The following is a 16,929-nucleotide window of genomic DNA, read 5'->3' as shown; positions in this document are numbered from 1 at the left end:
TTTCCCTGCATTTTGTTCAAGGCTACAGAAATAGGCTTCAGGGTACTCAGCATGTGTTCAACATTTCTCTTAAGCCCAATGTTGAGAACTTTGGTTGGGACAGTGCCATCTATTTTTTCACAATTTTGTTCACAAACTGTCATCAGATTAGGCCGGTTCTCGATATAGTGCTCAAAACAGTCCACTACTGAGTTCCATTGCATGTCTTGTGGGAGAGTTAGCTTGGTTCCTCCCACTTTTTTCAGAGCAGCTGCTGCAAAGTGGTTGTTACGGAAGTATTTTGCAATTTCAACAACATTAGCCTTTATTTCTGGAACACTGAAGTCTTTGGCTAGGAGGTGCATCATATGAGCACTGCAACCATATGTTATTAGCTTGGGATGCTCTTCACTCCCTTCTAAATTTCTTCTCATCAGGGATACATTTGCAGCATTGTCTGTGACCAAGCAGCGTACAAGACATTTGAATTCCCCCCCACCCTGTTGTTATAGCTTTTACTGCTAGTTCTTGTAAGTATTCTGCTGTGTGTGCATTTCCTGATGTATCAATTGTTTCTGTAAGGAAGACATTCCCTTCTTCTGTTGTCACACAAGCACATACAACAGGATCATTTTGGACATTGCTCCACCCATCAAGACTCAGGTTAACAATTTCACCCTCTAGACCTTTTGCACACTGCTCAATTTCTCTTTCATACACTTTATCCAGAAATTTGCCTGCGATATCTGCTCTGTTGAGTGGACTGTATCCTGGTCTTAATGACTGAACCATGTTAATAAAGTGTGGGCTCTCAATCATTCGGAAAGGAGAGTTTGTTGCATAAACAAACCAGGCAATTTTTTCATCAATTACCTCTTTTTGTAATCTGCTGGTTCTTATCACAAATCTCTCTCTGGTTGTTTCTGGATGGAGATTTTTTTTTCCTTTTTGCTACAGGTAATATACTGTGGCTATGTGACACACATGTGACTGAAACACTAATTGGCAGATAACTCTGAAACTATAGAAACTGATGGTGATCTTGAAGGTGGATAGTCTTCAGAATCTTGTCTGTTGAGGATGGATTCTCCTAAACAAAATAAGTCAATGCAGTTATTTAATTATTATTACCATATTGCTCATTTAATATTACTCATTGCATTCACTGACACTCAGTACCACTTTTAAAAATGAAATTGTAAAAAGGAAAATCTGCCTATTTTAGCTATTTTTTATCACAACTGCATCTAAAATGATAGTACCACAGAATAACTATATTTTTTTCTGCAAACATGACAATTCAAGAATAGTCCAGAAGGAATACAGGCAGTCCTTAAGAAATATGAAATTAAAAAGTTTACCAACCTGAAGATCCTGCATATTCAGACATGTTCCTTTCATCATCTTCAATGCAGCTTCCTCCCGAGAAGGAACACTTCTCACGATGTTGTTTCATTTGGGCAACCAGGCCTTGCATTTCTTTGTTGCACTGTTTGCATTTTGCACACATGTGTTCTGACCCACAGGTAGAGGAACTTCATTAAAATATTCCCAAACTGGGTCTCTTTTACAGCCTGCTGCCATTATAGGTTTTCCCTTCTAGTAAGAGAATGGTATGGTAGATTTCAAATCAATGAAGGCTACACTCAGAAAGGCCTCAAGACTTCTGGAATATGCTGCTCAAACAGTTTCACTTTTGTTTCTACTGCCTGTCCCTCCCTTCTCACATTTATCTCCAGGCTTCTTCTGCTTGTCCAGGTCTATGCTGCCCCAACACTCTTCTATTCATTGAACTTTCTGAAACTTTGCACTTTCAGAGAGAGGTAAGGGATTGATTCTGTATACACAGATTTGCAGAGGGACAATAGGGTTGAAGTCTGTTATTTCTCACCTCTGTTTATTTAAAAACATTTTTGCTGTTAACAAGCATGTTATCGCTGGAGAGAGAAATTCAGTTTGAAAACTTCAAAACTAGGCATCTCTGATGGTATCTTCTAGACTGAGCACCGAGTCCCATTGGGTAGATAGATTTAGATTAATCTAAATCTATACAGAAGCCCCTGGAACTGCATAAAATTGGGTCCCTAATCCATGAACTATTGGAACTCATTTACAAAACTTTTCTTAAACATTACATGAATATATTCTCATACTACAGAATTAATAATCCCTATTCCACGATGAGATCTCTTTAAGCTATAATGTATCTTTAGATAGATTTTTTTGTGAGGAAAAAGCATTTGATCAAAAAAATCCAATTTCATTGATTTTTATCCACCCTGATAAGACGTACTTCCTTAGTTATAAACAACGCTAAGGGAGGTCAGATTATGAGCCTAACCTACTTCAGGCTGAGAATCTACACCCCCCCCCCCCGCCCAAAAAAACCCTATAGTATTAATTAAAAAACACTTAGGGGGGATTTAATTATGATATTTCACTCTAAAATTATTAGGCCTTTCCTTACACATCACCACTGTCAAGCTATAAATAGCTGTTACACCTGCACAGCTTCAAATCTAGGTTAGAATTGTGAGTCTTTGGTAAATATATGGATATCTACCTACTCTCCCTTCTTGCCCCCCGCCTACCCCCAGATTTGGGATGAATCAGCCACACAAGAGAAAACACACAACTCCATTATTAGGAACCTGCAAATGGATGCTGGAAAACAGATTTTTATTTTAGTACATTATGTCTACCTTCAGTTATGGGTAGATCAGTTAATTGGTGAAAGGGGGTAGAATAGCAACCTTTTCACATCTTTGCTCTTGCTGTCATATGAAACAAGAATAGCTACAAGCAGTTGTATGTTTACAATATTACAGAAAATACTTTTAAAATTAAAAAGTATAAGGTGGCAACAAAAGGATACAAGATTTCTTTGATCTAAAAAAGGAAATGGTGTAAAATAATTGTACAACAGGTAAATTTACACACTAATTTTTTTAAAGGTTTTCATAGAACTTTTCAACTGAAAGAAAAATACATCTATCACATCAAGACACTTTTTTAAATTAAAAAAGCTACCTGCATCACTTATGTAGTTTCAGAATTAATTCTTAATTTATAGACATCCTTCATTCTCTCAACTTAGCCACTTTCTCTCTCTACGTCAAACAAGTATTTTCATGTTTGACTATTTATCAAAGCTATCCTTCTGTTCCTCTGAAGTGTCCTTTCAAGCATGGACAGTCTATGATGGAAAATTCATAGAAAAGGGAAACACATACATAACTTCTTTTATGTAAAAGAAAGTTAAAATGGTAGCATCTCTGCTAAAACAAAACAGGATTGAGATGATGGTAAAAAAATAAAATCAAGACAAAAGGAGCACAATAGTTGTACCTATACATTCTTAAGTGACATTAAAATGTTAAATACTGTACACAGTTTCAGCGCATGCCCAGAATTTGCCTGCTTTTTAGTTGATAATTTTTTTCCAGTTCGCACAATGCTTGAGCCCGCAGGTTAGCAGCATAAAGGCGTTTCTTCAGCTCAGAGCATTTTTCTTTTGGAAGAGGATAATTCTCCAAATCATTGGATATAGCATTCTCTTTACTTGCACCAAAGTGAACCTTCTTTCTTGCTGAAGAGGGAAGTAGCACTTCATCTTAAAGACAGAAACAGTGAAGAAAAGGGCTTTTGACTTTCATTGAATGAGTGTTCCTCAATATTAGTTTATTCATTCATATCAGTGCCAGTCACTTTGCAGAGGGGAACCTAATCTGGATCTAAGTTAACACATGTATTAAGTAGAGTAACTGCCAAGCAGCTTTATTTGAATCAATAGAGTCAAATGCTGTTCATATGTAATTCACACTTTTGAGTTTCCAACTAATGCCATCCTTTGCCTCCCCACCCACCCAGCTTATTTAGGGGACAGTTATATAGGATACAAAAGCTCTGTTTAACATGACAGTGCTATAGGTTACTGGAGGTTGTAATTTTACTTAAGACCTAATATAGAAAGGGCTGTAGAGACTTACTTTTGTTTCGTTTAGTCATCTCTTTACAACGAGCACACAAGAGGAGAGTACCTTTATTTTGCAGAAGAGCAAGGATACAGATAGCAGTGATACAATGAGTCAAAATAAAGGTGGAGGGTGCTGGATAGTGAAAGATGTTTAGTTTCCAAGTTCAGCACTCAATTATAGAAACTCTTGATGGCTTGAGTGTTGCAGTGAAGTATAGGATAAAACAGCTACATAACCCAGAGGCCTGACCTATGTACTGACACTAGTTGAATCAGGCCTAGTCAATATTAATGTACTGAGAACACTTTACCTACCCCTCTATGCCACAACAAATGACATGCTATTTCAGAAAAAAAGTCACCGAGGAGTACTCAGTATCTTCTGAAAATGTAAGGGATGTTTTTCCCTGGTGCAGGTAAGCCATGTGTACCTGTACACATTTGTCTTTAAAATGATAGCATAGCTTGCAGGCTTCCCGAGAACGAGGGCAGAGTTCACATTTGACCATTTTACACTAGCAGCAGTTTAGTTTTAATGCAGTGTTTCAAGAACTCAATTTTGCTCAGCCATGCTTCCATAATAAAGTCCCAGCTCTGTACAGTTTTTCAGAAAACTTGTTTGATTCTCAAACCACAGGGAGCGAGAAGGTCTTAGTAAGCAACCTGCCTAAACATGATGGATTCTGCAGGGAGCCTCTGCCAGTGCAGAAGCCTAGTGGTAATCGCAACAATTGAATTTAGTCCTGAAAGAAAATACTAGTGGACTTAATAGGGGGAAAACCTCCTAGTTAGCATTTTTCTTAAAGTTAAAACCCATGCAAGTTAGTAGAGCTATAAGAGAACAGTGATTAATTTATCTGGTAGTGTGAGGTAACTGGAACAGAGTTTCAATGTTACTCTGATTTTTCTGTGATTGATGTAAAACTAGGCCCTTTGTAAGAGTAATAAAGCTGAGCTTAGTGAGATAGGGAAGGTAGAGACCTGGGTGCTGCCTTCTAGCTAGGTCTGTTCTACAGCAAGCAAACTCTTTATAAGAGAAAGTTAAAAACCATGAAAAATGCAGAGGATATTAAATTAGGAATTGTCACATTATAGCATAAGTAAACCTGAATGATTACAAAGAGGAGGATGGGGGGGACAAAAGAGAAGCAGGACACCTCTTGCAGACTTCTTCCACAGTTATATCAGGAAAGGGAGAGCGTCAGAAAGTAGTAATATTGCAAGAGGCAAGGGATTAATAGGCAGACAATTAGACATTAAAACAATGCTATTTTTAGTGATTAAGCTGAAGCAGCATATGACAGCTAGAACCAGGCTTGTAGAAGACTACTTCATGTGGAATGATGGTGTGGGCATTGGATCAATGTCTCCTATATCCCAAGTGAATACTCTAAAGAACTTGGCTAGGAGTTTGAGGGAGGTAATCCTCCTCCTGCCCCTTCCACGCCCCCAGCTATTTTCTGTAAGCTTCCTTATGGGGACCCAATCTGGAGAGCAAACAGACCACAGTTAGGTTTCAGAGTAACAGCCGTGTTAGTCTGTATTCGCAAAAAGAAAAAGGAGTACTTGTAGCACCTTAGAGACTAACCAATTTGAGCATAAGCTTTTGTGAGCTACAGATCACTTCATGGGATGCATACTGTGGAAAGTGTAGAAGATCTTTTTATATACACACAAAGCATGAAAGTATACCTCCTCCCACCCCACTCTCCTGCTGGTAATAGCTTATCTAAAGTGATCACTCTCCTTACAATGTGTATGATAATCAAGGTGGGCCATTTCCAGCACAAATCCAGGGTTTAACAAGAACGTCGGGGGGGGGGGGTAGGAAAAAACAGGGGGAAATAGGCTTGAATAGAGACTGGGAGTGGCTAAGTCATTATGCAAGGTAACCTAAGTTAATTGTATCCAAGTTGCAAATGAATTCCAATTCAACAGTTTCTTGCTGGAGTCTGGATTTGAAGTTTTTTTGTTGTAATATAGCAACTTTCATGTCTGTAATCGCGTGACCAGAGAGATTGAAGTGTTCTCTGACGGGTTTATGAATGTTCTAATTCTTGACATCTGATTGGTGTCCATTTATTCTTTTATGTAGAGACTGTCCAGTTTGACCAATGTACATGGCAGAGGGGCATTGCTGGCACATGATGGCATATATCACATTGGTGGATGTGCAGGTGAACGAGCCTCTGATGGTGTGGCTGATGTTATTAGGCCCTGTGATGGTGTCCCCTGAATAGATGTGGGCACAGTTGGCAACGGGCTTTGTTGCAAGGATAGGTTCCTGGGTTAGTGGTTCTGTTGTATGGTATGTGGTTGCTGGTGAGTATTTGCTTCAGGTTGGGGGGCTGTCTGTAGGCAAGGACTGGCCTGTCTCCCAAGATTTGTGAGAGTGTTGGGTCATCCTTCAGGATAGGTTGTAGATCCTTAATAATGCATTGGAGGCTGAAGGTGACGGCTAGTGGCGTTCTGTTATTTTCTTTGTTAGGCCTGTCCTGTAGTAGGTGACTTCTGGGAACTCTTCTGGCTCTATCAATCTGTTTCTTCACTTCCACAGGTGGGTATTGTAGTTGTAAGAATGCTTGAGAGAGGAGATCTTGTAGGTGTTTGTCTCTGTCTGAGGGGTTGGAGCAAATGCAGTTGTATCGCAGAGCTTGGCTGTAGCCGATGGATCGTGTGGTGTGGTCAGGGTGAAAGCTGGAGGCATGTAGGTAGGAATAGCGGTCAGTAGGTTTCCGGCATAGGGTGGTGTTTATGTGACCATTGTTTATTAGCACTGTAGTGTCCAGGAAGTGGATCTCTTGTGTGGACTGGACCAGGCTGAGGTTGATGGTGGGATGGAAATTGTTGAAATCATGGTGGAATTCCTCAAGGGCTTCTTTTCCATGAGTCCAGATGATGAAGACATCAATATAGCACAAGTAGAGTAGGAGCGTTAAGGGACAAGAGCTGAGGAAGCGTTGTTCTAAGTCAGCCATAAAAATGTTGGCATACTGTGGTGCCATGCAGGTACCCATAGCAGTGCCACTGATCACTATGGATGTAGAAACCCTCTACACCAACATTCCACACAAAGATGGACTACAAGCCGTCAAGAACACTATCCCCGATAATGTCACGGCTAACCTGGTGGCTGAACTTTGTGACTTTGTCCTTACCCATAACTATTTTACATTTGGGGACAATGTAGACCTTCAGATCAGTGGCACTGCTATGGGTACCCGCATGGCCCCACAGTATGCCAACATTTTTATGGCTGATTTAGAACAGAGAGACTGAATAGAGACTGGGAGTGGCTAAGTCATTATGCAAGGTAATCTATTTCCCCTTGTTTTTTCCTACCTCCCCCCCCCCGACGTTCTTGTTAAACCCTGGATTTGTGCTGGAAATGGCTCACCTTGATTATCATACACATTGTAAGGAGAGTGATCACTTTAGATAAGCTATTACCAGCAGGAGAGTGGGGTGGGAGGAGGTATTTTTTCATGGTGTGTCTGTGTATAAAAAGATCTTCTACACTTTCCACAGTATGCATCTGATTAAGCGATCTGTAGCTCACGAAAGCTTATGCTCAAATAAATTGGTTAGTCTCTAAGGTGCCACAAGTACTCCTTTTCTTTAGGCCATAGTTAGAGGATCAGGCCCTGCATAAGTGACTTAGGTGGAAGAATACCTATCTTTTCCTGGTTTGTGCACCACACACTGGGGCTTCGGCATCCAGGTATGCTGCTGCAAAGCACATGCCCAGAGACAGAACATAGGCACCTAGGGAACTTATGGCAAAAAATTTAGGTGCCTACAGAATGAAGGGGGAGCTTACAGGTCTCTGAACCACAACAGTGCCTGATTCAGAAAATTGATTTAGGTGCCTAAATTCCACAATCTAGCTTTAAGTTGTTATGCAAGGTATTGTACCATGTCTGTTTTTTAGATTGGATTTGGAAAATTACTGCTTTTTGTTCTAAATCAGCTGAGGTTTCTACCAAGTATAATTTGACTCATTTGGTTGCAAGTTCAGTGTATGTTAGACTATGTGAACTATGAGCCACCCTTAAGATCAGTGGAAAAAAGATAGTGTAAATCTGCCTTTTCTTTTAAAGCCATCCATGAAGTGAAGGCTGAGTGGTCATAAGACATGCCTTACGTTTTATTGAAGACTAAAATTTTAAAGCTAGATCATAATTACATGGATCTGATTTCACAAATTACTAATGTTTGAAACCTAGAACTAGCTAGAGAAAGTAAATTCATACTAACACCCTTCCCTTATCATTTCTGATGTTCAGGTTCAATAAATATTGACAGCAGCAGATGTGATCTCCTTGTACAGCAGTTTTTCTTCATTCCATGTGACACTTTAAAAAAAGTGGTCAAGTTTCTGTTCAAAACCATTACAGAAGTTTATGTAGTTTGTTTGGTAAGATGGGACTTTTCATGGCATGCAGAATGTCAAGGGCATCCTCATGGCTGTGCCAATCTGTGTTTACTAGTTCAAGTGGCTGTCTGTTTATTCTCATACCTGGGCTTTTTGCACCTGCCAATATCCTCTGTTCCTTGAATAGGTTGTAGTTTTTCATCAAGTTTTCAGCCCTGTTTTGAAATGAGATAAGTTAATAAACCATTTCTACAGCAAACAATCTTAAAGTTTAACCTAGGTTACACTGTAATACCTAGCAAGTTTATCTTCTGCCAGTCTCTCACGAACACATAGCTCCCGCTCCCTCTCTGGAAGTAAGCATATGAAGAAAGTTAACACAGATTTCTGGTGTTTTCCAAACAGGAGAGGCCTGGTCCCAAGACAGATTTTCATGTAGAAAAGCAGGTAATCACTGAAGTGTCAAGCCCCTAAATTTCTGCTTTGTTGCTCTAGGTAGCAAAGTAGTACATTGCTGTGTAGAGAGACAGGTTCTCTCAGCCCATGCTCTTCATGAGATATGGCAGTGACTGGACACGAAGGAGTTTAAGTGATGCATAATGTTCTTTCATCATGGAATCCTCATACTGCTTTAAAATATCAATCATGCTCTGAGAGAGTCTTGTTTTCTAGTCTAATCATGCATGGCTGGCTGAAGCTATACTAGTGTTCAGTCCTGCCATTTTGCACAGACACTTTATTTTAGCTGTGCCATATGCAGGGCTTGATTTTCAAAATAGATGTTCCCATTGTGGCACAATATAAGTTAACTGCATGCAGCTAAAGATGGCAAGTACAACTCAAGTGTTATCCATTACATAAATCCAATTAGTTAAAGAACTGACCATATAGCTCCACTGCTATGAGCTCTATTGACAATTGCTGTTTTGTAACAGTTTTGGATATTCCTCCAATGGACAGTCTCCAAAGACACACACACCCTTTTAAGTTGTGCCACATCACAACCTCCAATAATTTTCATAGATTGTAGCTAACACTAATTGTGCATTTATACAGAGTAAGGATCCAAATCTGTTGGGCAACTGCATATTCACAGTATAGAGCCAGTACAGAGTAAAATGCTACCATTTTGATTTGGTAGCATTCCATGCATTTTACCCTGTATGGCTACACATTGTTCAGGACAGCAGATTCAGGCCCCACGTTCTGTAGGTTTTGGTAACCTTTGCTTGCTATGAACAGCCTTCTCCATCCCCCACAATCCCAACCTAGGTTTCTACTCCTGGATTAGACCACCAGGTAAGGTTTAATTAAATTCAAAAGAGAAAATGGTAGTTTTAAAAATCTGACAGGCTGCACCTACAATCTGGACTACCCCCTCATAGGCTTTCAGACCAGTCTGATTAACCTCCCCATTCCCAGAATGGAATTTCATACGTTCCAGTTGTTGCTCTCTCTCTTTTATGGCTCGTTCTCTCTCCTGCAACTGTTGTTCCTTCAGTTTTAGCTCATTTACTGCAGTGCCTGAATGCTGCAGCCTTTCTGGCTCTGTTGACCTTCGTCCTCTCCTCTCAGAGAGGTTTCTCTGCTCTTCTACCACCAAGTCAGCTATCAAGGGATTCTGTAGAATTTCTTCAACAGAGGGTCGACAGTAGTCCTTAAAAGAAACAAGCCAAGGAAAGAGTGTGACAGTGTCAGTTTAAGAAGTTTAGGACACCAATTCCCTTCTTAATGGAGGAAAAACTGTACAAGTTCCATCCTACAGCAAAATTAAAGCTCTGAAATGCTTTAAGTACTTTAAGATTGAAGTATTAGTGAAAACAGCAGTCAATTCCTACCTTTAAATTCAGCATCTTTTTAAGAAGTTCATTCAACTGATCTGAATAACGATAGGGTATTCGTCTGAACTTCCCTTCTTTTATCTTCTCTGCCAACTCCTTTTGGTTATAAGCTGTAAATGGAGGCCTGAAGAAGAGATGTATTTTCTTAAAGGCTCTTTTCACTGTTTAACTGGAAAGGTGTTAAAGGGTTTTCATTGTGTTTGAGGAAAATCTCCATTTACCACTTCAATCAAGGTTCTTCTAGTGTCTAGAAGAGAGCTGGTTTTTGATTTTTAAAATATTTTGAAAACAAAACAGTTTGTCGGATTAAGATTTTAGACAAACTTTGGTCTTCACCTGTTTACAGTTTAGTCACATACTATAACTGAAGTGTAAGTAGTCTCACATCATTTATCTTTATACTTACGAGAGTGCACATAGCTCGTATAGCAAGCATCCTAGAGACCAGATGTCTGATTTTTCGTTATATGACATGCGGTTCATTTGTTCCTAAGAAAGAGAAGCCTTTATTTAAAATGTGTTATCAGGAAGGTGTACAGCAATTCATTTACAATAATGCAGCAGAACCAAGTTCTCCATGAAGGATCAGCTAATAGTTGTGCAACCTACTAAATTATCACTGGTGAGTTTGCAGTTTAATTCACAATAGCTACTTCAAGCTAGTACAATTCAGAATATAGAAGATATTACAGCAATAACTGAGCTGGAGCAAAGCTTTATTCAAACTGCATCAGTTTTTTGATCAGTACAAATGCAAGACATTATACAGGGAAAACAAACTTCCATTAGAGTCTGCACATAGAGCACAGAAGCAAAAGAGAAGTAGTGAGCTTTGACATGACCTTGCAGGATTTTCACTCCCAAGTCTATGCACCACAGAGGACGAGAACCCTTGTAGATCAATCATTTGAAGAAGGTAGAGTACCCTACTCCATCACTGCAGCACTACTATGCAGATGTGAGAAGACAAGAATCAAGTAAAAGTCAGTGCCAAGATACCAAGGCAGATACTTCAGAAATGTGACTTGCAGGGGGTAGACCTAACAAGACAAGGATGGTACTAACAAACAATACCTCGTAAGAGGTCTGTTCTCCCAGGGAGAAGAGCTGGAGCAGTAGCCATGATGGAGGTTCTTAAGAGCTTCACATCAACTGTAGTCAAGAACTAAGAATGCTGTCTTTGAAAGGATCTACTTAGGATGGTGAGCGATGACTAGTGCACAGTTCTAATTTGTGCTGGACTCAGGAACAGCAGCCTTCAAAAGTAAAATATCAGGAGGCAAGGGAGCTATTCCAGCCTCATTCTGAGAAAGAAATAGGAACAAGAATTCTACAGATGTTCTCTTTGAACACATGGATTTGAGAGAAAGGTTGTGGATTTATTAAGTATGCACAATAGTCTGATGGCAGTGGTCCTCAACTTGTTCTATACCACAAAAAGAACAGGAGTACTTGTGGCACCTTAGACTAACAAATTTATTAGAGCATAAGCTTTTGTGGGCTATAGTCCACTTCATCAGATGCACAGACTGGAACATATCGTAAGATTACACACACCTGGTGGAAGTTGCCATACAAACTGTAAGAGGCTAATTAATTATACCATGACTCCATGTAACAGAAAAACAGTTTTGGAACTCCCCATCACTACCCTCCCTACACAGAGGAGAGACAGAGAGAATGAACACAGATCCTGAGCACATTTTCAACCCAGTTCAGATGGCGGGGAAGTCCACAACCCCCAGGTTGAGAACCCATCCTATAGCTAACACACCAGAAACAGTACAACACTTAATTTATGAAATTTTACAGTCCAAAAAACTTGATGCTTAAGTCATATCAAACCCGAAAGTCAGTCATATACAAGACCATTCTGATATATGACACAGAATTGTTGCAGGCAAGTTCCCCCCTCCCTCCCCCAAACACAAGTTTTAAAGGTCTGTCCCTAGTTAAAAAGGGGTTGGCTACAGGAATTAAGATTTAGTTATAGGTTTCATTAACTAAAAACTTTTAAAGATGTTGAGGAATTCTGTTAAAAAGCCAGGTGTTGCAGAAGAAACCAGGATCTTGGAACACTTACTGGAGACATGTAATATGGAGTGCCAACAAATGTTTTAGCAAAACTGGTATCATGGTGCAATATCCTAGCCAATCCAAAGTCTCCAAGTTTCACATTGTGCTTGCTATCTAGAAAAATATTTGCTGGTTTTAGGTCACGGTGCAACACAGTGTGGCCACCATCACTCCGTCTATGACATTCTTTCAAGGCCAGGGTCAACTGAGTCAACATGCGGAGAACAAAGTCTTCCTCTAAGTAGTGTCTAGGAAAGGAGAAGAAGTTAATTTAGAGTAATATAGATCTTGTAAGGTTTCAGAGTAGCAGCTGCGTTAGGCTGTATCCACAAAAAGAAAAGGAGTACTAGTGGCACCTTCGAGACTAACAAATTTATTTGAGCATAAGCTTTCATGAGCTACAGCTCACTTCATCAGATGCATGCAGTGGAAAATACAGTGGGGAGATTTTATATACACAGAACATGAAACAATGGGTATTACCATACACACTGTAACCAGAGTGACGGTGAAAGCTTATGCTCAAATAAATTTGTTAGTCTCTAATGTACCACAAGTACTCCTTTTCTTTTTATAGATCTTGTAAATACAGTAAATAGAGAAAGTATACAAGTCACCCTCTAATTAACTATTTGTTCCCATCTTAGGGTTTTGTACTACCACCCATGGCAATAGTATCCTAACATCTACCATGCAAAGCAAATAGCAGTAACACAGAGGGCTAGATCCACAAAGTAATGCGAGTATTGCAACAGTGCTAACTTTTATGTACATCCCCATCCAGTGGAATCCACAACCTCAAGTTAGGCACCTATGCTCCCACTGCATGGAGAGAGTTAGATACCCAAGAATAGGATTTACAAAAAAAGCCAGCACATTGGGCAGAGATAGCATTACCTGTTGGAACTGCTTAAGCTGAGGAGAGGGGTGAGTCTTAATCCACACTCCTCAAAGGGATTTAGGTGTCTAACTCTATCCAAGAGGGAAATGTCCATCTCTGCTTGGGATTCTCAGCAGTGAGCTCTCTCCTGGAGTTTTTTTTTTTTTTTAAAAACACACACCCAAGAAATGCCAGGGAAAGGGGAGTGAACTTCCCTTATAGTATTTAGCCCACTCGTTAGAGCATTCACCTGGGATGTGGGAGACCTTCCATTATGTGAAGAGGAAGTTTGAACTCCCACCTCTCAGGTGAGTGTCCAAACCACTGGGCTATGCTGGTGTGGGTTGCTCTCTCTCCTATTGAAGCAGTCCACCGTATATAAACAATTAAATATTCATTGGGCCAGAGAGAATGACTAGTCCAGTGGTTAGGGCACTCCCCTGAGAGGTGGGAAACCCAAGTTCAAATCCCTTCTCCACATCAGGCAGAGGGGGAATTGAACCCAAATCTCATCCCTGGATTAATGGAGGCCACCTCTCAACTATGGTGTGGGAGTTTAAGCAACCTCAGAGCACACCTATGAATTAGGTGCTGCCGACAAGATATGCAGGGCAATGCTTCAGGGCTTGGCACTTAAACACTGGTCTTATACCTTAGAACAATACAACTGTGAGCATGCTCACTGGCAGAAAAACTTAGACGTCTTGGGGCTTTAGGCAGCAGCTGAATAGGGGTTTTGAAGACCTCAGTAGCACCAAAATATTGGCCTTGGGGATTAAACTCAGAGCAACTAGTGGACTTCATGACATTTTGGCACCTTTTGGGAATTAAAAATGCCACACAGCGTACAGGGATTTTGTTTTAAGGCATTAATTTCCTTTTTTTTTTAAGTGGTATATACTGGACACAAGAGAATCAGTGTTGATAGCCATTCTTATGATGGAAAGGCCTTTTCAAAGATGACAGTTGGGCAGCATTTCCCATAGAGGGTCAGACTCTGGGGTCACCTAATCCCATATGGAAGTGGGCCCCACAGCCATCCCATTTTTGGATCAGAAAATCCATTCCTTTCTTCCCCCTTTGTAAGTATCACACAGCAAAACCTAGAAGATAATTGGCCCAGAGCATTGTTATGTAGAACAATTCAAGTGATTTATCTCAAAGGCTCAATTTGTGATTTTAGTTTTGCATCCTGGGACATTTAACAGACAGCATGGAGGAGCTGTCAAGGTCACCCACTCTAAAGTGCTCTGGGACTTGTATGGTTAGAGCCAAGTCAGACAAAATTATATTAGGATTCTGTTTGAGCTGAAGCAGTAAGTTCTGTTAGGATAGTTTCACCACTTCTCTTATAGATAGTTCTCACATCTAGGGGCAAGTGGACTCAAGAGAAAAAAATTAAAGCACATTCTAAAACCCACAAGACAGGAAAGGGGCTTTGAGGCAGGTTTAATATATTTGAACTTGCTTTTAAGACAGTTTACCAAATTTCTTCTTAGTTTTACTTTAAATCCCTGCAATAGTGACTATTCCAGTGTGCGTGTGGTACCTCAGTTTTTCTGTATTTTATCAACAGAAGTCAGTTTAACACAACTTCTACTAAATTATACCTTTTAAAAAAGTATACCTTCTTATACTTTAAGGAGAGACTTGAGAGTATTTAGAAGTCTGAGGTGATTAAGTGTATCAAACCCAAGTTTCTAATGGATTACAAAGAGACGCATTTTGATTTAGCTTAATCCTGGTAAATGCTCCGGTTATTTAGATGGGAGAGCATGAGATCCCCATAAACAGATTTCACATGCCTTTCCTTTGTACATCTTGCAATTAGACTAGCCAGGTCACCTCCTTCACAATACTCCATCACGATGTACAGGGTTGTGTTAGTTCTGTCAATGATGCGATCATAATACCGGACAATGTTTGGGTGTTTCAGCTCCCGGAGTAAATTCACTTCCGAAACAAGCATTTGTTTCTCGGCTTCGGTCATAGAGCCATAGTCAAGCTCTTTCCAAACTAAGACCTGAAAGACAGTGCACACCGCGACTAGCGGACAAAACACGGATGCTCCCACTAGGGACAGCTGGTCAAGCCGAGACACAAGCTAACTGTCCAGCTAGCAGCGCTTGACGAGCCGGCGGAGACGAACACGGGGCGGCCCCTGTCCCAGCCCGGCCGAGCGACGGGCAGCTTCACATTGCAGAGCAGCCGCCCCGACCCACCTCCCACGAGCCGGCCCCTGGGGTGCTGCGTGTCCCCGCTCCAGCGGATCCGCCTCACCCCTAACCCACGGGGGGCCAGCAGCGAGCCCCCGGACCCGCAGGGGCCGAGCCCGGGGAGCGCAGCCCCAGCCAGCCCTCCAGAGCCCGCCCGCCCGCCCGTGGGGGAAGCGCCGCTGCCGGGCGCCGCCAGAGGCAGCAGGGGGCTGGCCCGCCGTCAGACAGCGACCAGCCGGAGCCGCCGCCGAGGCGAGATAACCGCCCCGGGCAGCAGAGAGGTGCGGGGCCATCGGAGCCCGCAGCGCCATCGGAGCCCGCAGCGCCGGGGCCCGCGCGCGGCCCCAGACCGCTCACCTTGCCGTCCGCCCGGCGCCGCACCTTCTGGCACTTGCCGTAGGAGCCGGCGCCGATGGTGAGCAGCACCTCGTAGTCCTCGGGCCGGCTCGGCATGGCGCCGCGACACGTTGAAGCGCAGCCAACAGAACAGCGACTACGCAGCTACCTGTCGCCGTCGTTTAAACGCGCCGCCCCCGCCGCCCATTGGCCCGGCGCCGCAGCCCCAGCTGCCCTCCCATTGGCTACTCTCCTGTAAACAATGCACGCCGCGTAACGGCCGTTACCACTGCTAGGCAACCAGGGCGGCGCGAGGCGTGGCGCGACGCCAGGAGGGATCCGAAGACTTAGCTCCACCCCCTTTTTGCGTCTCTCCGCGGGCACCGCCCCCTCCTCTTCGGAGCAGGCGGACAAGGCCCATCCACGGAGTGTAGGGCAGGAACCTGCTCCCTGGAGCAATGTGCTGCCTGTAGCAGTTACTGATGTGTTACCCCCATTGTAGAAAACTGCTGCCTGATGAAGCAAATTCCTACAGATAGCAGTTTGTCCCCTGCACTCTTGTAGTGTCCCCGGCACTCATGGCAGAACTAAGTATTATCTAAACAATCCCTGACAGGTGTTTGTCTAACCTGCTCTTAAAAATCGCCCATGATGGAGATTCCACAACCTCCCTAGGCAATTTACTCTGGTGATTCGCAGGGGTATTGCATAGAATCATAGAATATCAGGGTTGGAAGGGACCCCTGAAGGTCATCTAGTCCAACCCCCTGCTCAAAGCAGGACCAATCCCCAACTAAATCATCCCAGCCAGGGCTTTGTCAAGCCTGACTTTAAAAACTTCTAAGGAAGGAGATTCCACCACCACCCTAGGTAACGCATTCCAGTGTTTCACCACCCTCCCAGTGAAAAAGTTTTTTTCTAATATCCAACCTAAACCTCCCCCACTGCAACTTGAGACCATTACTCCTTGTTCTGTCATCTGCTACCACTGAGAACAGTCTAGACCCATCCTCTTTGGAACCCCTTTTCAGGTAGTTGAAAGCAGCTATCAAATCCCCCCTCATTCTTCTCTTCCGCAGACTAAACAATCCCAGCTCCCTCAGCCTCTCCTCATAAGTCATGTGTTCCAGTCCCCTAATCATTTTTGTTGCCCTCCGCTGGACTCTTTCCAATTTATCCACATCCTTCTTGTAGTCTGGGGCTCAAAACTGGACACAGTACTCCAGATGTGGCCTCACCAATGTCAAATA

At 42.2% G+C, this 16,929-nt stretch overlaps 1 protein-coding gene across 3 annotated transcripts; it reads right to left on the bottom strand.

The window, feature by feature from the left end:
- Window positions 1-2,639: 2,639 nt before the first annotated feature.
- NEK2 (NIMA related kinase 2) lies at window positions 2,640-15,880 on the bottom strand. Of its 3 annotated transcripts, none has more exons than XM_084624006.1 (9): window positions 15,701-15,880; window positions 15,041-15,150; window positions 12,255-12,495; window positions 10,578-10,660; window positions 10,169-10,295; window positions 9,768-9,987; window positions 8,626-8,680; window positions 8,475-8,545; window positions 2,640-3,592 (listed from the first exon to the last, which is right to left on the bottom strand). In XM_084624006.1, the coding sequence occupies exons 1-9, from the start codon at window positions 15,794-15,796 to the stop codon at window positions 3,375-3,377; spliced, it is 1,221 nt and encodes a 406-aa protein (XP_084480132.1). In that variant the 5' UTR covers window positions 15,797-15,880; the 3' UTR covers window positions 2,640-3,374. The 3 variants fall into 3 exon arrangements, with proteins under 3 accessions (XP_084480132.1, XP_084480131.1, XP_084480130.1); XM_084624005.1 differs by having other exon boundaries at window positions 14,933-15,150; window positions 15,725-15,879; XM_084624004.1 differs by having other exon boundaries at window positions 14,933-15,150; window positions 15,701-15,878.
- Window positions 15,881-16,929: the final 1,049 nt, after the last annotated feature.

This window comes from Lepidochelys olivacea, assembly GCF_965140295.1.
Source record: "Lepidochelys olivacea isolate rLepOli2 genome assembly, chromosome: 3".
Lineage (NCBI taxonomy): Eukaryota > Metazoa > Chordata > Testudines > Cheloniidae > Lepidochelys > Lepidochelys olivacea.
Note: the sequence above shows the minus strand (reverse complement) of the source record. Positions and strands in the feature narration are given on the sequence as shown.